Genomic DNA, 22,766 nt, shown 5'->3' with positions numbered 1-22,766 from the left:
AAAAAAAAAAAAAAAAAGAAAGCTGTTTAAAAAAATAAACAACAAAAATCACAGTACCAGGAAAATCACAGCATTCTTTAGAATGTCATTTATACTTCAGTTCATTCAGTTACTTGAAAATACTTTTTCAAGTTAGGCCAAAGGGAAACAAACAGCATTTTTACTACTAAAGCTCCCCTATGCTACTTGTTGGAAAGTTGCTACAAATTCTTAAGATTTATCCCTTCACCTTTGAAAAAGAGGAAAAAGAGAAAGGGAAACAATTAACATTAATTAAATATTAAAAATTAATATTTAATATACATTCAATGACTGATATTTTAAGTTATTTCTTAACTTTAATCGTAACATTTAACTCTTATTTATAAATGGAAAAACAAAACTACAGAGAGGCACAGTGCTTTGAGAGGTCATAAATGTATAAACAGCTACAGGATTTAAACCTGAGTTTTTCTGACTTTAGACCCCACTGAGCTACAACATCTCTCTACTCCTGCTTCTTATACGTTCCAGCCGTTCAAGGTGAACCATGAGCAACAGACTTACTTGGCAAGGCGAGAAGAGCAACATAAGTCTGCAGCTTCTCAAACATAGCTGTCATCTTTCTCATGTCCTGGGACAACTCTAGATTCCTGGCTCTCAACGCAGATGTGCAAAGAGAAGATTCACATTCTTCTTCTAAACTAGGAGTGGACAGATTTTTAAGAAGTGAGCATCCTGAATGATTTCCAGTTAGCTATCAGAAACCACTTAATTCTCAAATGATATCCAAAGAGGGACATGCAGATAAAGGAATTTGATCTCATTTGTATGGTTCCACTTTTTTATTATCATGAAACACATGCTGCTTTCTTTAAATGCCAATGGAGTACCAGAGACTAAATGGAAGAAAAAGCAGCACAAAAACATTAAACTATATATGACTATATATAGTTTTTTTTTGAGTATATATAGTTTTTCAATACCAAACAGAGCAGAAAGAACAATCTAAAGGCTAAAAATCTAAAAGTAAATGTTTAACATTCATTAAATACATTTTTATCATTTTCAACTTAAAATAATTGCTCAGCGCCCATGGCTCAGTGGTTATGGAGCCAGCCACATATACCAAGGCTGCCAGGTTTGAACCCGGCCCAGGGCTAACTAAACAATAATGACAACTGCAACAAAAAAATAGCCAGGCATTATGGTGGCACCTATAGTACCAACTATTTGGGAAGCTGAGCAAGAGAATCACTTAAGCCCAAGAGCTGCAGGTTGCTGTGAGCTGTGATGCCAGGGCACTCTACTCAGGGTGACATAGTGAGATTCTGTCTCAAAAAAAAAAAAAAAAACTTACAAGCAATATTATCAAATTTCCCATACATATATTATTTCTTCTGCCTTTCCAGAAATATTTTAGATAGAAAGATGAAAAGTTACTAAGTGACATATTCTGTAAGGGCTACAGTGATTAAAGATTTTTGTTTATAACTTAAGTCACTAATAATAAATACAAGAATATATCATTTCAAAGGAACCAAAAGATTATAGATCCAAGAGTAGACTATTATAACTCCCATCTAGATCAGTGGTTCTTAACCTTCTTAACGCCACAGATGTATTTTCATTGTTACAGAGGGGTCAGGTTGAGAACCACTGATCTAGATGTTTATAGCAAAGGAATAATAATAACCACAGCATAGAACTACTGTAAAACTATACCTGACAGCCTACAATTCCATTTTCTTAAATATAAGAAATAAGCTGTTCAGCTGTGCTTTTCCTTTTCACTAAAAAAGTCCAAATCATCTGACCACAAGAGGCACATATATTCCTATTTTATTAGTTCCAGAGCTAATTATATATCCACAATTATATATCCACAATTCCCCAAGTTCCCTGGCTTCCAGGGAGAAGTACCTTTTTAACTGATAAGGAAGGATCTTTCTAAGAAAACATATGTAGGAGGTTAAATGCTCTGAAAAAGTCTTCAATTTCACAGTTGTTTCCTGGAATAGAAAAATAATTTCAAAGTTTAAAAGTGCTATTGAACAAAGAGAAGCTTCCTATTTCCAAAAGTAAAACAAGGACGAAAATTACCAGGACAGTCACAGTATCCTCAGTAATACTTTCAAATAAATGGAGCATTCCTTCCTCAAGAGGGCGGACATACGACGCATTTTCATGAAGGTACTGGGAGAACTAAATAGAAAGGAAAGAATTGAGAATTAAATCACTGGAAAACAACAAACAACACATTTTTAAATGAATATGCTGAATTATAAACCTAAATTCTTTTGGAAACTTTTCTTGGAAATTTGGCTTTTACACAGATGCTCCTCTCTGATAGTCCCCAAGTCCTCAAACCATTCCAAATTAAGCAACCAGAAAAGGGGTGATATAATTAAACAGGACCAGAGAAATAGGAAGGGATAATTCATTACAACCCAGCACTAACAGGCCAGCTTCCCTGAGCATCTGCTTCTCCACAGGTATCAGTTTAAAAAATGTTTTGTTGGGTGGCACCTGTGGCTCAGTGGGTAGGGTGCTGGCCCCATATTCCGAGGGCGGTGGGTTCAAATCCAGCCCTGGCCAAACTGCAACAAAAAAAATAGCTGGGCATTGTGGTGGGCACCTGTAGTCCCAGCTATTCCAGAGGCTGAGGCAGGAGAATGGCCTAAGCTCAGAAGTTGGAGGTTGCTGTGAGCAGTGTGACGCCAAGGTACTCTACCAAGGGTGATAAAATAAGATTCTGTCTCTTAAAAAAAAAAAAAAAAAAAGTTTTGTTTTTTTTAAAGATTTGAAAATCCAGGCTATATGACACAGATTTTTGTGTTATATACCTCATGTTCAAAAAATAAGCCTACTGATGACAACTTCTTCTTTTACTGTATATAGTATTCAGGATTAACAGATTCTAAGAATGGATTTATTTATCATTAAAATAAGGACATAAAAACTTTTATAACTTTCATTGATGCCTTAGTATTTACAAAGGACTAATTCAATATAACAAATAGATTTTTAAAAATCCATAGGCATTTAGACAATTTAGAAGCAAAAAAGGTGATTTTCCTTTATGAAATATTTTTATTATTTAGGTATTACATAAGAGCTCAAATTTTGATTTCTCAGTATATAAATGTAAGATCTCATTTTAGAGAAATGTGATTCAAATGACCCCACTACAAACCACACAGCTACATGGTCCTGAGAAACTCAATCTCTTTGAGCTTTAATCTTTAGAGCTATCAAAATAAGATAAACTCTAATCTTACTGGTCTAAAAGTCTACTTTATGATTCCAGGAACAAGTTTAAAAATTATGGTCATCTTTTAACAAATGGTTTCTGAATTTCCTTTAGTATTATAGACTTACTAGAAAAATCACAGAAGACCTTTCATAGGGCAAAGTACCTAAGGTAAAATATTAATATATGAATTCTTCAAAGTAATAAAGTGTTTGAATTAAGATTAACATATTTGATTCTCACTGTGTGAGTATAATATGAAATAAAGTTCCAATAATGGGCAAAGAACTCACATTGGGTAGAAAATACTTTGATATCCTAGGGAGTATTAAAGAGTGTAACTACATTACAGTACTGTTTTTCCTTATCCGTGTCTTCTGAAAGCTTTTCCCAGAGTGATATAGTGATAGTATGGGAAATAACATTTGAAAGGTCATTTGATAGTGATAGTATGGGAAATAACATTTGAAAGGTCCAAAGTTTAGGGGTTTCTTGTTGTTGTTGCTTTTTTTTTGGAGACAGAGTCTCATTTTGTTGCCCTCAGTAGAGTGCCCTAGGGTTATGGCTCATAGCGACCTCAAACTCTTGGGCTCAAACAATTATCTTGACTCAGCCTCCCGAGTAGCTGGGACTACAGACACCTGCCACAATGCCTGGCTATTTTTAGAGACAATGGAGTCTCGCTTTTGTTCAGGCTAGTCTTGAACTCCTGAGTCCATCTGTCTTGGTCTCACAGAGTACTAGGATTATATGCATGAGCCACAGCACCCAGCCAAATTTTCGTTTTTATAAACTTCAAGAGATTTGTGGAGTAAGATCAAAATTTAAGAAAATTAGGCACCTACTGAGGGCTTCCAACACGTGGGACATGAATAATGATGATGATGATGATAAGAGATAAGCTTTCCTAGGTGCTTATACATGCCAGGCCCTGTTCTCAGTGGCTCACATATACTGTCTTATTTAATCTTCACACACAGAACTGTGAGGTAAGCATTCTAGCCCCCTTTTTAAAGACGAGAAAACTGAAGCACAGAGAGATTAAGTAAATTCCCCAAGGAGATATATGTGTAACTAGAAAATGGCAGGCCTGGACTGAGAACCCCAGAAGTCTGACTCCAGACTCCAAGGCTTTGCTATACTAACAGGCATGTAGGGGACCTATGCACATAAACACTATTGAAACCTTGGAAATACTGCATGATGCACAAAAACAAGCAGAGAAAAGGAGCCTGATTGAGTAGGAAGAATGGCTTAATTCATTTCAGACACAACATTCTGAACACATTGCACTCGGAGCACATTTCCCTCAATCACCCAACTGTCGGGGCCGGCTTCCAAGATGGTTTCAGTGATGGCCAACCTTCTGAGATTTTTGGCTTTGTGTACCACCCTCTTACATTGTCTCCAAGCTGGTATGTGTGACCAAAACAATATGGCAGAAGTGATGGTATGTGACTACCTGGGCTGTGTCTTCCCCTGTGGCTTCTACTTGCTCTCTTAGATCACTGCTATGGGGGAAGTTAGCTGACATGTCCTGAGAACACTTAAAAGAGTGTTATGGGGAAGTGCAGGCAATGAGAAACAGAAGCATGGAGCCAGTGCTCAGCACTAAGTCGCCAAGGACATGAGCAAGCCTCCTGGCAAGCAAATCCCCAGCCCCAGCAACGCTGTGAACAAAACTTTATAAGAGACTGTGTCAGAAACCCCCAGCAAATTACCTCCTGTATTCTTGAGTCACAGAAACTGTCTGAGATAATAAATGTTTGTTGTTTTAAACTACTAAAGTTTTGAAGTAATTTATTAACAGCAACACATAACTAATACATTCACTAACATTTATTTTATCCTTTTCAGTTAAAAAAATTTTCAAGTTAGCTTAAATCCTTTTTTACAATTTGCTAAGGTGAAAATAAGAAAGAGACAAAATAGGCCCCTGAAAAAGCCCTCCAAGCTCTACTACATAAGCAGCTGGACTCTCATTCCACAACCCAGCAGGAAGGGAAAAGGTCACCCACAACACACAGGTTGTTTTGATTTTAGGTATGGGCAGTAATGAAAATTACATAGCGAATACAAAAGGAACATAGAAAAATGCCAGCAAATTAACTTTTCCAACAATAAGATGGCACTTTTCAGTATGTCACCCCCTGATCAAAAAGCTACAAAGGCCTCAATCATATGAACAAAGTGAAGGTCTAAGGGGCCTTTCAGAATCTGGAACCACTTTTTTCTATTTTCAACCTTGCTTCTTTTTCCTCTCCTCCAGCAGAGACAGTTTGTTCATTACTCCTTCCCCATTCCCTTCTCCATCCCCTACACTCCCTGTGCTTTCCTGTCCCATGATTTTACTTTTCTCTTATTCATATCTTGCTCATTCTTCAAGGCCCATTCACATTCCTGAAGAATCCTTCTCAGCCATTACCTACAGCAAACTCCCCTCCCTGGTGATCTCAGACCATTTGCAGGCCATACCACTCACTCATGCTGAAGTCTGTCAACACTTCTAGTGATTTTATTTTATTTTATTTTAGAGACAGTCTCACGCTATTGTCCTTGGTGAAGTGCCGTAGCATCACAGCTCATAGTAACCTCCAAGTCCTAGGCTTAGGCAATTCCCTTGCCTCAGCCTCCTGAGCAGCTGGGACTACAGGTGCCTGCCAGGCTATTTTTCGTTGCAGTTTGGCGGGGGCTGGGTTCGAACCCACCAACCTTGGTATATGGGGCCCGTGCCCTATCCACTGAGCTGCAGGCACCACCCACTCCTAGCGTTTAATTTCTTAAAATTCCACTTTTGCCACATTTTTTTTTTTAAGAGACAGAGTCTCACTTTGTCGCCCTCAGTAGAGTGCCGTGGCATCACGGCTCACAGCTACCTCCAGCTCTTGGGCTTAGGCCATTTTCTTCCTTCAGCCTCCAGAGTAGCTGGGACTACAGGCACCCGCCACAACACCTGGCTATTTTTTGTTGTTGTTGCAGTTTCGCTGGGGCCAGATTTAAACGCGCCACCCTCGGTATGTGGGGCCAGTGCCCTACTCACTGAGCCACAGGCACCACCCTACTTTTGCCAATTTTTTTTTTTTTTTGGTATTTAACATCTATTTTAATGAAAACATTCTCATCATTTTTAAACAATTAGCATTGTTTAATCTGAAGCTGTTCTGGCATCAGGACTTAATTTTTCTGCTCCACAGGTTTCAGGTGCCACTGTATTACTCATCCTCCAGTGCTCTTGAGACACGTGTTAGCCATGTCTGCCTCTGTGGGAAGTCCTGGTGGCAGCTTCAGGGGCTTGATTCTTATCAAATGTTTGACCACTCTCAGTTTTGCATTCACTGAAGGGCTATTCTTGTGAACTTGAGGGGTATGTGCTTTTTCTAATCCAAGCATCTTTATTGTATCTTTTTCCCTGTGGACGTCTTTTTGTACTTTTTATTCTAGTAACAATATGCAGTTTATGGGGGTTCTGTGGATCCCACCATGCTTTTTGTGATCTTCAGGTGAAGGCTGAAACATTTTATCTGAATTCTTGACTTGGTGAATTTGTTACGAATACAATCTGTGCAAACAAGAGACTCCATGCCTTTTGTCACAGTCTGTAGTCTGCCTAATGGCCTCTGAACTACTGTACACAAAATCCCTGCCATAAGTGTGGTAAATATTCTCCATAGAGGCAGCACCTGCCAAACACTCCACTTTTGCCATATTTTATCTTGGCAGTAAAAACTATGACTTTAGGGTTTTTCCACATCCTCCACAGTACCCGGCTGTGATCAGAAAATAATGTCTCCCACTCTGCTTGGGGCAAACAAAATCTATTCTGAGTTAAATTTACCTTCTGATTCAATGGAGATATAGTATCAATGGCAGAATCAACAGGAAAAATCTGAATCCTCTGTTCTGTGTAGGTATGAAAGTTCAGAAGAGCTGTCACAAGATCTTGAACAAAAGTCAGGGCCTGCCCAGCAATATCTCTCATCTTGAGCTTTAAAATGAAAAGTACACAAAGTTAACCATAAAATTATTACTCTAAAACTACTTTATTAGGTTGCTTCTACAGAAAACACTTGAATTTCAGTGTCATTATTCCTTAACTTACAATAATTTGCTCTCCATTGAATCTTAATATTCCTATCTAAGTAAATCAGAAAGTCACCAGTTTGGACAAATATACCTCCACTTAACCTAGACCACTCAAGTGCAACGTCTACCAACCTAGAAGTATAGCTCAAAAAATTAATGCACCCCATAATTTAGTTCCAATGTTATAAAACAAGAGACAGCAAAAATCAGCATTATTCACAAATTCAATAAAAAGTCACATACTTTGAAAAAATGTAGAGAAAGTAAAGCAAAAATTAAATGCAATGATTCAGTACACTGAACAGATGCCCAAACAACTAATCCTTCTTTCTGAAAAGCTTGGCATACACATGGCTGAAAATAAAAACATATACTTCATCATTTACCTGGTGTCTCCTATTGTGGAGTGGAACGTTCAGAGCATTATATTGACTATATTCTACAAAACAAAAATAACGTACATTATGTCTCATTTTGCATTTATAGAAAACAGCTTAACTAATAAATGCTTTGCAGTAAAATCAGCTTTACGTAAGAATTTAAAATGATCAACACCACAATCACAGTACAGGATACTAATGGAATTTACATAGAACCGGTGATTTCTCAAGATAATAAAACTTCTAATTTTTTTTAAACTTCAGGATTAGAAAAACAAACAAATCCTATGTTTCCATTTCTAAGAAATAATTTCATCTACTTCTTTAGGGACTATAAGGATTATAGAGAAGGCTTGTACTGTTCTTGCTGTGTTCAGTCATTCTCCCTCCTAAAACAACCCTGTACACAACTGCTACAATGATCACCCAAAATTACCACTGTTTTCCCAACACAATGATACTTGAAAATCTATCACTGTCTGCCGCTGCTGATTCTAATAACTCAACCCTAACTCTCCTGGGATGGTTCCAATACCATTCTCACACGCTCCTTTCTACATGAGTCTGTCATCAACCTCTGATAGCCTCTGTACACTGACTTCACACCTCCTCAACCTCCTCATCATAATGATCGGCTCATCTCTGCTCACCACTACCTGCCTTCCTCTGCCCGTGTCCTCAGTCAGAATAACTCCAGTGCCAAAAATCTGATTCTGAAAGTTCCTGTGCATTCTCATCCACTGCTACTAAATTGCTACATATTCCCACTTGATGTCCCAGCCAACACACCTTCTCTGTTCTATAAGTCCTCTTTCCTTCAGCCTTACTTGTTTTGTTTCCCAGAGCACAGTCCACTACAATATATTCCGCCTAATTTCCAATGGCTTCAACTCTACTCAGCAATCCATAATTTCACTGCCATGTCCCTAGCAGACTTCCCACAACACTTACTCCAACCCTTTTCTGTTTTGAGCCCCTAATATTAATACAATTCCTCCTCTCCTCCCCTGCCCCAATGGATGGGATGGCCTCCCCCTACTATGCCAAGATGATCAGAGTTAAAGTGAAAAGGTTCTCAGACTCCCACCTTCCATCTCAAGTCCACAGCTCACATACCCTTTCCTCCGCCAACCCTCGTCCTAGCGCTTAACAACAGCTGCTTCAGACTGGCTCAGGGTCCTAGCCCATCAATCACTCCCTCTTTCTAACTTCAGTATCATCTCATTATCAAAAAAGCATTTCCTGCAGGTCATTTAACTCTATCTCCATAGTGAGTTATTTTCCTTCACTTGGGTCTTAATTCTCTATCCTCCCCATCCCTTGCACACACAGCCTTTTCTTTTCTTGTGCCAGGCTGTCAGGCTCTCGTCCTTTTCCATTCCTTCATTCCCACTGCTTTAAAATCAGCCTTCCTCTGCTTGTTTCCTCAACACACATTCACTTCTAATCCATGTGCTAAAAGTCTGGTGTCCACCTATACCCTACAGGGAAGTGCTCCTCTGAAATGATAATAGTCCTCCTGAAGTCACCAAACCCAGTTGCCTTCTCACCTTCACCTCTAACCTCTTCACAGCAATGTCTAGAGCTGACGTGCACCACAGGGTTCTATCCAACCTTGTTGCCACAGCCCCTCCCCTCTTGGTCACTGAGAGGAAGAACTTGCCAAGGTCCCTGCACAGGTACTGTGCAGCCACTGCTCCAACACAGGGGCTCATCCAGCCCCAGACAACCAGAGTTAGACAGATACACACTCATCTGTCAGAGCATAAACAGCAACAAAGTTACTCTTATCACCTTTCCCAAAAACCTGCTCCCCTGTACCTCTTTTATTTCCTGCTTCCCCCTCACTGCCTCTTCCCTCTTCCGTGCATCCTTGAAAAGACTATGCTATTACTTCTCCCTCCACAAGATCCTCTGCATCTCATAACAGCACCAGGACTATCAAAATGAGTCTCTGCCTTCTTCTTCCCACCCTAAAGTAATCTATATTCTGTTACCAGATTAACCTTGTGAATATACACATCTTAGGGATATTCCCTGGCTCAAAAACCTCTCTAACAACCCTACTACCTTGTGAATAAAGTTCCCAGTCCTTAGTCCAGAACTCTAGGATCCAGTCCTATCCTCCCTTTCAAAACTTATCCCTCACTGCCCTCCACTTCCTACCCATCCACCCAAGCCTCCTGTCATGCTGAATTGGGGCCATGATGGCACCTTTCATCCTACATACCACACTCTATGCAATTTCCTGGCTGTTTTCCTCATCCCTACCCAGTAAAACCTGCAAATGTATTTAGGCTCAGCTCAAAGCATAATCTTTCCAGGAAGGCTTCCCCCAACAATCCCAGCAGCATAATACCTCCTTCCTCTGAAATTCCAAGAGGGTCTTCATGGCATAGTCTAGTTTATATTTTATTTATTTTTTTAATTTTTTTTTTTTTTTTTTGAGACAGTCTCAAGCTGTCACCTTGGGTAAAGTACCATGGCATCATAGCTCACAGCAACCTCCAACTCTTGGGCTTAAGCAATTCTCTTGCCTCAGCCTCCTGAGTAGCTGAGACTACAGGCGCCCACCACAACACCCAGCTATTTTTTGGTTATAGTTGTCATTGATGTTTGGCAGGCCCGGGCTGGACTGAAACCTGCCAGCTCCAGTGTATATGGCTGGCGCCCTAGTCGCTGAGCTACAGGCACCGAGCCCTAGTTTATATTTTAGATAATTTTATATCTATCTTTGTCTAAATAGATTATAAATTTCTGAAGAGTAGAGATTTTTGTCAAAAATTTTCGCATCTTCTATGCTACTCACCCATCTAGGCACTCAGCAAATGATCTCCAAATATTGCGAGACTAAAAGTAGTAACCCACATGTGACATGACAAGGACCTAAAACTGGGTAACAATTAGTACTAGAAAAAGGATAAATCCCAGATTCAGAAGAAAATTATTAGAACCTAATGAGTAACTCATACACAGATTAAAGACAAATGTAATGCCAGGGCTTTAAATCTAGTGAATCAATGTATGCCAGTGCTATTCACATGAATGTAGAAAATAGTAGCAGGTGTTGTTTTCAAAGGGGAATGCGGGTTTTTGACATAATGATGACACAGCCTCTCATTTTAGTGCCACATCAAATTGCTATCTATCTTTGATTTCTTACTTTTCCTCTTTTTTCTTTAGGTCTTCCCTAAGAAAAAATTTAGGGAAGTAAAAAATTAATTTCGACCATGTAATTTTAGAAAGAGGAAATGTGTATTAACTTGAATGTAGGTTTCAAACTCCAAACAAATGTTTTATTTGCTTTTGATGTTTTGGCTTAATTGTTATCTACAAATTACAAATTTGGCACCTGTTACACATGTAATGTTTTATTTTTATGTTTTAAGTTCTTTTTTTGTTGCTCTTAGGAGTGTTACTTATCAGACCACTCCCAGGAATAGGAAGGAAGGAAGGCTCACCCAAGTCAGCTTCCTAACTGTAAGTGGGTATTGACCAAGGGGTAGGAGATTCTAGGCCGAGGTATCAGTTTGAGAAGATGCACTTTCCACTGTCAACCCCGTTCCCATGAACAACAACTCTTCTTGTACAAACATTCATCCCTTTTATGTGCAGGTTAGTTTTACTTTGGGACATGCTGAACACATGCAGTCAAAAAACTTGTGGATGTGGGACTCTTCCAAGAAGATTGGCTTCAGAGTAGTTACAGGACAACTTAAAATCTTCCTATGGAATATGAAGGCATAAACTGAACAAAAGAACAAAGAGAAAGCAACCCTCTATTGGCCCAATCACATCTATTGCCAAATAGATTAGAAATTATTTTAAGTAGTGCTGCCACAGAGAGATTCAAAGTTGTAAATAATGTTAAACTGTACATTATACCTACTTGTATCATTAAAAGGTACTTTTTCATTGATGATGGATAGGGATTCCTCTAATCTACCTGACAGATCTTCATGAAGATTCTTTAACTGTAATTGACTGAAAGAGAAAAAATATACAAAGCCACATTATCACCAATCACAGAGTGAATCCTCACCTCCTTGACAGCTGGTATCAGGTTTTCAGAGAATGGTGCCTGACATCTAACATACTCCTGATCATTAGAAGATTAAAATAAAGCTGTGCATGGTGGTTTATGCCTGTAATCCTAGCACTCTGGGAGGCCAAGGCGGGTGGATTGCTTGAGCTCATGAGTTCAAGATCAACCTGAGCAAAAGCGAGACCCTGTCTGTACTAAAAAAAAAAAAAAAAAATAGAAAAACTGAGACAAGAGGATCACTTGAGTCCAAAGAGTTGGAGGTTGCTGTGAACTATGACACCATAGCACTCTACCCAGGGTGACAGCTTGAGACTCTATCTCAAAACACAAAAACAAAAACAAAAACAAAACAACAACAAAAAAGAAAGGATGGTGCCTGTGGCTCAGTGAGTAGGGTACCAGCCCCATATACTGAGGATGGAGGGTTAGAACCCAGCCAGCCAAATTGCAAAAAAAAAGATGAAAATAAGAAAAAACACCAAGCCTGCCTTCTAAAGTCCCTGATTCTTCTGTTGAGTGATGTGTAAGTTTAAAAGAATTTACTACAATCCCAGATATTATACAATCTTAAGATTATTTCCTCAAGCTCAAAGTAACCTTAGCCACTTCAAAATCAAATATTTTTCTCATTACAACACATAAATGTTTATTCAAGTATTACTGTAAATTTTTTTAAATACATATCAGATCTTTTTGAGCTCAGAAGTTGATGATTTGAGCTTTTGATTCAATTATGAGTATATGTACATATCTAAACCATGCATGTAATTCTACTAATGCAATTAAACTAAATGAGAAAGTCATCTGATCAATCCTTTTAAAACCTAAGATATTATGTTATTCATCAAATAAATATTGGAGTATGCCTTTACTATGCATTACTAAATAATATTTTAAAATTCAGATATGTCAGCTCACACCTGTAGCTCAAGTGGCTAAGGCGCCAGCCACATGCACCTGAGCTGGCAGGTTCGAATCCAGCCCGGGCCCACCAAACAACAATGAGGACTGCAACCAAAAAATAGCCAGGCGTTGTGGCAGGCTCCTATAGTCCCAGCTACTAGGGAGGTGGAGGCAAGAGAATCGTTTGAGCCCAGGAGTGGGAGGTTGCTGTGAGCTGTGATGCCACAGCACTCTACCCAGAGTGATAGATTGAGGCTCTGTCTCAAAAGAAAAAAAAAATTTAGATATGTCAAAATTAAATCTCATAACCTCTATTTTATCTAAAAGGTTGGCACACTAATTATTAGCTTTCCTGTCTGGAACTATCAAAGGGCCCCTCTGTCTAGAGGAGTTTGAAACATGAAGTATCCCAGTGTCAGCACAGGACCCCTAAAACACAATATGCCAGCTCAGAAATGAAAAGGACCCTGGAAATGATATACTTCCTTCTCCCCTCTCCTCATTTTAAATGTGGGACAGTTAAGACAGAGGAGCTTCTAAAATCAAAACTCAGATCTTCTGAGTCTTAACTTCAGGAGCTCCCTTGGGTTTCAAGTCTCCACATACCATTCTTCCGTTCGAAGTCGACATTCCTTGGCCTCCTTTTCTAGAGTCTGCGATTTTACCTGCATTTTAGAAGAAAGAGAAAAAGCAGATGGCTCAGGCTACAGATGAAAGCACACTCGGGAGACACTGCTGCCAACAGTCTCACCTGGAATGACTAACTGTGTCTACCACGTGCAGAGATGCCTTACAAAAGCCTTGACTACTCTTGAACAGTGCTCAAACAGTGGGACTTACTTCTAGCTTAGCCTTGTCATTCTGCAGCTTCTCAATAGTTTCCATGTATTTCCGGGTCAGGCCATCGATCACAGCTTGGTGCTGGGCTGCTTCTGTCTCCAGAGCAGCCAGCCGACTCCTCAGCTCTGCTTCCACATGCTTGTGCTGTTCATCAGCTTCAAAAAACTGAAATGAAAAGATTGGTTTCTCTTCTCACGATATGATAATATATATATATATATAAATGAGAGAAAAAATAGCAGCGACTATCCCTGAGCAACACCCACGTGGTTCCACATGCTCACCATGCCAAACTTGCACAGGCATTATCTCCTCCAGGCCTCACTGTGTATCAGAGGCAGTACTGTGGTTATCCCTCTTTACAGATGTGGAAACTGGAGCTTAAAAGGGTTACCTAACTTGCCCAATGTCTCATAGTTACAATATAGTGGAAATGGGATTTAACAGAGGAAACCTACTCCAAAGCCTAAACCTCTTAACTCTTAGTCTCAGGAATGTCTATTTCAAACAATTTCTGACACAAGTAAAATTCAACTGATTAGGATATAACTTTTCTGTTAGGCTAACTTCCAAGATGAAATAGTCAAAATCACAATAGGTGGCACTCTGAAAACAGGTAAAGCTCTTTCTTTATTGAGACTCCAATACTAAGAATTATGGATAGTTAGACACAAAACACACTGAGGTTACAAGTTTATTATTTTTAAAGTTTTCAAAGATTAAGAATTAGTACATTTATTCCTCACCATCTGACCAAAAAAAAAGAAAAATCAAGAGGTATAGTTAGATATACTACACTATGACTATGCTCAATGGTTTGGAAGCAGACACTGACTTTTCAACATTCCATAAATGCCTTCCATGAGTGAGGCCCTGTCCTGGAGCTCAGTATACAAAACATACAAAGTCCGCACCCTCATAGACCTTTTAGTCTAACCAGGGTACAGATAAAAACTAACAAAACATCAATGAATTAATGATAAGCATCCATTTAAATGATCCATCCAATCACTTCTGGTATAAATGACTAGTGCTCAGCACATTTCCATATTGTTAAGTTATAAAGCTAACCTGCTATACTCCAAACAAATCCATATAGCACTGCAAAGCACACATCCACATAAAGACACATGTGCGATTTAAGAAAAGCATAAATGGCTTGGCACCCGTCGCACAGTGGTTACAGTGCCAGCCACAAGCAACGAGGCTGGCAGATTCAAACCTGGCCCAGGCTAGCTAAATAACAATGACAACTCCAACAAAAAATAGCCAGGTGTTGTAGCAGGCACCTGTAATACCAGTTACTTGGGAGGCTGAAGCAAGAGGATCGCTTAAGCCCAAGAGTTTGAGGTTGCTGTGAGTTGTGACACCACAGCACTCTACTGAGGGCACAAAGACTCTTGTTTCAAAAAAAAGAAAAAAGCATGAATGACACTGACATATTACATATACTTAAAGACCATAGGAGACATTAAAACACCCACACAGACACAAAATACTCTATGTGTGTTGGCTTTTCCCCTCTCTAGTTCGTAGGACTCATTTTTTTTTTAATTCAAACAGAAAAACAGAAAGATTTTCTCACTTGTATGTGCAATCGTTCATTCTCTTCTATCTTCTTTTGCAGATCTTCATCAAAGACGCTCTTCTGCTCTTGACTCAACTGAGAAGAAGATTCTCCACTTTTCTGATGGAAAGAATAAGTTATGTCCACATAACTTTCATCCTTTAGAGAAACATCCTAAGGTACACAGATTCTCTAGCACCTTAGTAGCTTGTCTCTTCTACGTGTTCACCATTTTCAAACAATCCTGCAAAAGGTACACAGTCCATAATTTAACTTTTCCCATAGGATACAAGTTGGAACTGCAAATACTGAAATGGGCAGGAGAGATTTAAAAAGAGAGAGAAAAGAACAGATAAGGCTTCCTATTTTCTCTGCAAATGAATTCATGAGTAGTTCTGTTGGAGGACAGAGCAGACCCAGAAAGCTAGCAATATAAACATGCTAATAAGTATCATTTCAATTTGACTTTTTGGTTTGGGAAACGAACCAAAGTAGTCATTAGCAATTCCGTATGTCTGGATTATTTAACTCCATTAAGGAATTTTAATAAATTATGTAACAGCATCAGCAAAGGTAAGTTTATACCAAAGTCCACATAAATTTCTAAATTTAAAAAGAGAACTATATAAAATAAAGCTAATAAACATAAGAAAAAAGCTCAAAGCTAACTTTTTCTACATAGAAGAATAGCACTGTTTAAAAGATCTAATAATGGACATTTGTTTTCCTGTAATACATAGAACTGGGACAATTCAAAGAACAGTCTAACAATGCAACTGTGTCCTGACATCTGTCACCACTCTTCTCTCCCTTTTTTTGTACTCTCACTCCTCACGTAAAATGAAGTCACCTACTGATCCAATGTGAGTCAGTGATTAAAAAGCCCTTTGAACAGGGACAGCTATATTTAAAAAATCATTAAATATCCATCATGTTTGGAACACAAGACGTACATAAGGAACACAGTTGAATGACATATTTGGGGTCTTCAGTGCTTTCAAATTTAGAAAGCTTTAATTAAAATAAATTTCTAAGTGTCAAATCCAACCTCTGATAAACAGTCCTAGGCAGGGATATTAATAACTTGGGCAGCAGGTATGAAATCTAGATGGATATTCCCTCCCCAAGGGTCTTGCAGAATTTCTGGGATGTGTGTATTTTGACAAAGTTTCCCAAGTGAGTCTAACACATACCAGTTATACCTTCTCTGTCCCTCCACCTCCTTTTTATTCAAACCCTATCACTCTAGAAAATCCTCTTATGGAGGAAAAATACATATGAAAGAAGTATTAACACAGAATCATGGCAACTGCCCAATATGTAGCAAATGTGGTCCTAGGCACTTTTACATGATACCATTTAATGCTCTCAACAAACCTGAAAGTCTCATCCCTACTTTGCTGATGGAGACACTGAGGTTGCAAGACTAAAAATTTCGCCTAAAGTCACAGATTTATAAATGGCAGGCAGAGAATTCAAGCCTGAGCTTAACTCCAAAGCCGTGCTCTTCCCTCCACACAGCACTTCTTCAGTCACTGCTTGCCTTCTCCCCTTCCCTTCCACCCATCCCATTGTCAGCTGCCTTGGTCTACTCATTTGTGTGGTGGTGTCCCCCCAAACAGACAAGATTTAAACGAAAGACTCAATCACTAACCTCTACCCTTTAAAAAAAAAAAACACCTTCTTGATCATAGAATGTTTAAAGTGCCAGATCTAATACCTTAAAGCAGTAACCATCTTGCCTCACCATATAAAACCATAACAGAAAAAAATATATCTTTAAATCTCAGGATAGGGATACTAAATTAGCCTCATAAACGCTAAGAAAATACATCTGCAATAAGCTTACAAACCTAAGATATGAATGTTCCCACTGCTATTTTCTTATGAGTAGTCATACTTTGACAGGATCTCTCATTTTATTTGTCCTACTGTGGGTTAACAGCAATTTTGAAGAAGTAAAAGATATCAACAATTTTTGACCAATATGAGACATGCCACTAATTTTTCTCAGCTACCAAATCAACTATGTACAAGTTTGCTCCTGGTTAATTCTTTAAAACTGACTTTCACATGCAAATTTCCCTAATACTAACATATATTAATAGTAAATGTCTGCTTTTTTGACCAAATATCCAGATGTATGAATGAAACATTAGAGAATTTGGGAGTAAGGTCTTCTGTTAAAACTAGGATGGCCTATACACGTCTGTGTCTGATGACAAGGCCACACTAACATGTTTTTTCCTGAACCTACCTTGTTTTTCTTGCCTCGGGGTTCACTTAGAGATAGCTCATCTTGAAGTAGTTCTACCCTCTTGGCAAGCTGTAGATTTCGAAATGTCAAACTGTCCATTTCCTGTTGTAGTTTTCTCAAAGATTGATCCTTCATTTTCAGTTGTTCCTACATCAAAGAGAAAACAGACCATTCCTGACAGCTTAGCCTTAAAGTTTAGAAATAACAATAATAATAATCCTAAAAATTTTTGTTTCACCAAAATAATCAAAACCTCTTGCTGTAGGGAATTCAAGTTTTATGTTTACCATTGAAGGTTTTATGTTTTTAGCTCTGTTTTGTGGGGAAAAAATCATCTTCTGGCCTAACCAAGTAAATTTTAAAAAGCAAATAAAAAGAACATTTTCAGAAATAACATATCATCATCAACTTAAAGTAAAATATCCACAGCTATTTGCTGTTATATCTATTGGCGTATACAGACACAAAGCCTGAGGCTACATGTTTATAAACTTGAATTTTTTAAGATTCACTATTAATTCCCTTCAGTGAGAAAGAATAGGAAAAAAAAATTTATATTCCTTTTTTCTATAAAGTCCCTCTGCATTTAAAGTAGTCAAAATAAAGTCCTTTCAACACACTTAATTTTACTTTAACTATTCTGATATATCACAGACAAAAACCAGTATTATCATAACAAAAGTATTTTCAGATGATGTATTCACTGATAAATATAGATGGTCATATAGTACACTATATTTAGAGAAGTGTTTCACCTTTTATTACTTCCACTGAAACAAATAATTATAAAGCTAAGAAAAGGTCACGTTTTAATGAATAGATGATTTACCTACATTGAAACAGCAACCTTAAAACCACAGGCTGATATTTATAATCTACTGATATTATTTTCATGTCGAAAGCAGAGCTAAACAATAGAATGATATGCTCTCATTGTGTGATGGGGGTATATGTGCATTTATTTACGCACACACACTAAGCTCACCATACACCAAGTGCTCAATAGATGGAACAAGATGACACAGTCACCACTGCCACCAGCACTATTATCCACTTAGTTGACCAAACACAACCAGCAACGGGAGGGTGTCAAACACTGGAGCAGGCTACTACAATAAGCTAGGAAATATTTTCCCCAGCAATAACTTTAAACATTAGAAAAGATAGTGATCATTTCTTCAGTGACTTGACTACAAATCCTGACTGATAATCTTGGCTTGGGTACAGACAGCTTTGGAAGTATGGGTGGAATGTTCTGAATCATCTCAGCCCTGAGACTGTGGTAACAGCACCTGAGGAGAGGACAGTTTCAGAGATAGATTTTTCTAAAGTAGGGCCCAACACTGGCTAAGTAGAAAGACTTATTTGGGGGGCTTAGTTATCTGAGTGGAGCCACATAGGATATACGATATACTGCTAGTTGGGGGCTACTCCACAAAGAGATCAGAGCAAAAGGCATCTTAATCCTACCTGTCTAAATAGAGGTGAGGGAGCAAGAAAGGGATAAAGAGCAAGGTAGGTAGCATATTTAACTGAAACTGGCCAAGAAGGAATCCATACCCCAGAATATATCCATTTAAAATATCAATAAGCAATATTTATTATATGCCTCCTGAACTCAGGCAGAAACAAATTCCTTTATCTCCTATCACATTTCTCCCCTCATTTAACAGAGGTGCTAATGATAAAATATGTCCCTCAGAGTATCCTGATTAACACAGATGATTACTATTAAGTAGCTCAACCAAAGGCAAGATTGATATAAATGATTAAAGCATTTATTAGGGCCCTACCATCTGCTGAGTACTAGGGATGCAAATATGACTATGACATAGCCCCCCTCAGAGTGCTATCTAGTGATGGCACCAGATAAGAAGTGCTAATCCAGATGAACTGCTAATCCAGACGAAATAAAGGCTTTGAAGTACAGAAGAAATGTATTAAAGTCAAATCATACTTTTTTGGTAATTTTTAACCAAGGAAATCAAAGTACATCACATTCATACCTAAGCAAGTTAATGACAAAAAACTACATTACCACCTTCCACTCGTAGTGAATCAGTGTCAGAGTGGGGACTTTCACCCAGAAAACCAGCTGAGTTCTGTGCTTTGAGTGCCACCAAACACCAACTTAACTCTCACAACCCAAATATCCTGTTGCATACCTTTAAAGCAGCAGAATTGGCTTGTTCATCCACAACACCTTTTTTTAGGACTTGATTCTGAGCTCGAAGCTGAAAACAGAGAAAGCAATAATTAATTTTTAATATAAAGCAATCAGTTAAATCAAGGAAATCACTTCAGCTATTTTATAGAGATCATGACACTGAACAACTACCCAACATATGAGAACAAAAAAATATTAGCCTCAAAGAAGGTAAAAGATACCACACTTCACCATTTTAGAGATAAGGACACACAGGCCAAGTTGCCCAATGACGTAAAACCAATGGATAGCAAAAATGGGACTCAAATCTACATCTCCCAATTTCTAGTGCATCATCCTTTCTATGAAACTAAGTCATGTCCCTAAACACAAACTAATAAAGTAAATAATAAGGTACTGAATGTGCCATTTTTCTTTAAATTCTGGCATGCCATTCATTTGTAAAATATACCCTTGGATTAATTATGCAATAAAAACTGTATAGAAAATCAAAATGTAGGCCATCAAAACATTCCCAGTGGAACACTGTGCCTAAAATCAGACATGCAAATGTCATGATCAATGATAGCCACAGGAATGACAGACACTTTATCAGGCATCAGCTGAGGTGGTGTACAAAAGCAATTTAGAAGCAGGCTCAACTTAAAAATTAGTATAACAGGCCAGGCGTGGTGGCTCACACCTGTAATCCTAGCACTTTGGAAAGCTGAGGCAGGAAGATCACTTGAGCCCAGGAGTTTGAGTTTGCTGTGAGCTATGATAACACCATAGCACTTTAGCCTGGGAAACAGAAAGAAACTCTGCCTCCAAAAACAAAAAAATTATATTGATAATAATTACTTATTATTAATATTTGAATGCTTTTTTATACCAGGCCTCATTCTAAGCACTTCCCATATGTGACCTCATCTACTCCTCACAGTCCTATAAAGTAGGTACTCTTTTGCAGATGAGGAACGTAAAGGTTGGAGAAGTTAAGCAGTAGTGCTGAGATTCAGACCTACTAGTTTGGACTCCAGAGTCATAATGCCAATTAGACAACATTGATTACTATTTCACAAAGCTACATTTAAGTAGGAAAAGCAGTGAGCTGGAGAGGTGGGGTAAACCTTAGGAGAAGAGGTAAAAATTGGGCTTTTTTTTCATAGTTAATTATTAAAAATTGAAGAATAGCTTTATTTTAAATGAAGCATACAAATAAAAAGTTATGCAGGCTCGGCGCCTGTGGCTCAAGTGGCTAAGGCGCCAGCCACATACACCTAAGGTGGCGGGTTCAAATCCCCAGCCCGGGCCCACCAAACAACGATGGCTGCAACCAAAAAAATGGCCAGGCGTTGTGGCGGGTGCCTGTAGTCCCAGCTACTTGGGAGGCTGAGGCAGGAGACTCGCTTGAGTCCAGGAGTTGGAGGTTGCTGTGAGCTGTGATGCCATAGCACTCTACCCAGGGGGATAGCTTGAGGCTCTGTCTCAAAAAAAAAAAAACAGTTATGCAGCTTCATAAGTTTGTACTTATGTAAACATCTACATAACTACCACTATTAAGAAGAAAGTATTCTCAGAGAACACAAAGCATCTAAGTATAAATATGTGAGACTCTTACAGCCGAAGCAAAATATATTATTATAATAATATTCTGAGGGCTCAGAGACCATGAAAGACCAGGTTCTTCTCTGAGAAACTGAAATATGAAACAGTTCTATCTGTAAGGTTTTTTTAAAAATCTATTTCTAATTTTGTATAGCTCAGATTTATCTCCTTAGAACAGAGAACAGAAATGACTTTTCTGTGCCAAAAGAGTAGGAATATTTGAATGCTGAATCTTAAACTGAGTATTTAAAACTCAATAGAAAATTTAGCTAAGATTCTAAAATGAAAAGCAAGCATACTGCGGGATAGTCAACAGTTTGAGCAAAAGACATACTAAAAAGATAGCACCTTCTATTTTTAGAAAGTTAAAGATCACAGTTCAGTACCACAATAGAAAGCAGACCCCAATCTTTGCTCTGCCATTTACTAGACTACATAAACTTGAAGAATTCACTTAACCTTTCTAAGCTTCAGCTACATGGTCTACAGAATGGGTAAGCACATCTACACTATCTTCCTTTGTCTAAGTCTACTGTGAGAACTAAGTAAGAAGCCTGCATCAAAAACTATAAAATGCTCCACAAAGGGAAAGAGAGCTCGAATCATCAGAGACAACAGATATATTTATTACAGTTTGCCTGTTGTAAAGCACTGTATTAAATGATATCAGGGAGACGAAAAAACAAAAGATGCAGTGCCTGTTTCTGACGAACTTATAATTTAAAAGAGAAAATAAAATATTTAAAGATAACTAGCAATACTCATATTTCCTGCTTTAAAAAAAAACAAAAAAAGTAGCATAGGCCAGGCACAGTATTATCAAGCCTGTAATCCCAGCACTTTGAGAGGCCAATGTGGGGGGAATCGCTTGAGACCAGGAGTTCAAGACCAGCCTAGGCAACACAGCAAGACCCAGCTCTATAGAAAACAGAAAAATTAGCCAGGCATGGCGGCATACAACTGTAGTCCCAGCAATTCAGGAGGCTGAGCCAAGAGCCTAGCTTGAGCCTAGGAATTTGAGGCTGTAAGTGAGCTATAATGATGCCCCTGCACTCCAGCCTTGGCAATACAGTGAGACCATATCTCACAGAAAAAAAAACAAAAGTAACATAGATGGGGTGTTGCTATTTTTTGTGTATTTTATGTGTGGCCCAAGACAACTCTTATTTTTTTCAATGTGTGGCAGAAAAGAAAAGAGGTTGGATATCCCCATTTGGACATACCTTCTAGAGTCTAGAACAAGGGGGCAAACTAAGGACCCAGGGCCAACCTGGACTGCCATCTCTTTTAAAGGTTTGCTGGAATCCAGCCACACTCATTCATTTATGTATTATGTATGGCTGCTTTTCAGTGACAACAAAAGAGATGAGTAGCTGCAACACAAACTATGACCTCAAGCTTAAAATATTTGCCATTTGGTCATTTACAGAAAAAGTTTAGGGACCTCTACTCTAGTTCAAAAGAAATACTACTTTAGGCTAGGTGCCTGTGGCTCAAGTGGCTAAGGCGCCAGCCACATACACCTAAGGTGGCAGGTTCCAATCCAGCGTGGGCCCACCAAACGACAATGACGGCTGCAACCAAAAAATAGCCAGGTGTTATGGCGGGCACCTGTGGTCCCAGCTACTAGGGAGGCTGAGGCAGGAGACTTGCTTGAGTCCAGGAGTTGGAGGTTGCTGTGAGCTGAGATGCCATGACACTCTCC

The 22,766-nt window shown here is 38.6% G+C and overlaps 1 protein-coding gene and 1 pseudogene across 3 annotated transcripts in view; both read right to left on the bottom strand.

The window, feature by feature from the left end:
• The window catches only part of PPP1R21 (protein phosphatase 1 regulatory subunit 21), a 66,539-nt gene that overhangs the window by 34,565 nt on the left and 9,208 nt on the right, over positions 1-22,766 (bottom strand). For 2 of the 3 annotated variants that reach the window (XM_003787903.2, XM_003787904.3), the window contains exons 2-12: positions 19,473-19,541; positions 17,308-17,454; positions 15,069-15,170; positions 13,484-13,648; positions 13,250-13,308; positions 11,585-11,679; positions 7,702-7,754; positions 7,068-7,217; positions 2,083-2,184; positions 1,903-1,991; positions 547-683 (exon numbers count right to left, since the gene is read on the bottom strand). In XM_003787903.2, the coding sequence (XP_003787951.1) occupies positions 547-683; positions 1,903-1,991; positions 2,083-2,184; positions 7,068-7,217; positions 7,702-7,754; positions 11,585-11,679; positions 13,250-13,308; positions 13,484-13,648; positions 15,069-15,170; positions 17,308-17,454; positions 19,473-19,541 (1,168 nt within the window). The remainder of the gene's footprint in view (positions 1-546; positions 684-1,902; positions 1,992-2,082; positions 2,185-7,067; positions 7,218-7,701; positions 7,755-11,584; positions 11,680-13,249; positions 13,309-13,483; positions 13,649-15,068; positions 15,171-17,307; positions 17,455-19,472; positions 19,542-22,766) is intronic. The other variant, XM_023512119.1, reaches the window with a different exon arrangement.
• Positions 6,407-6,887, bottom strand: LOC105886790 (annotated as a pseudogene).

Source organism: Otolemur garnettii, unplaced genomic scaffold (assembly GCF_000181295.1).
Source record: "Otolemur garnettii isolate 467f Iridium unplaced genomic scaffold, OtoGar3 scaffold00024, whole genome shotgun sequence".
In the NCBI taxonomy this organism is placed as follows: Eukaryota; Metazoa; Chordata; class Mammalia; order Primates; family Galagidae; genus Otolemur; species Otolemur garnettii.
The sequence above is the reverse complement of the archived record's forward strand: the minus strand, read 5'-3'. Positions and strand labels throughout refer to the sequence as shown.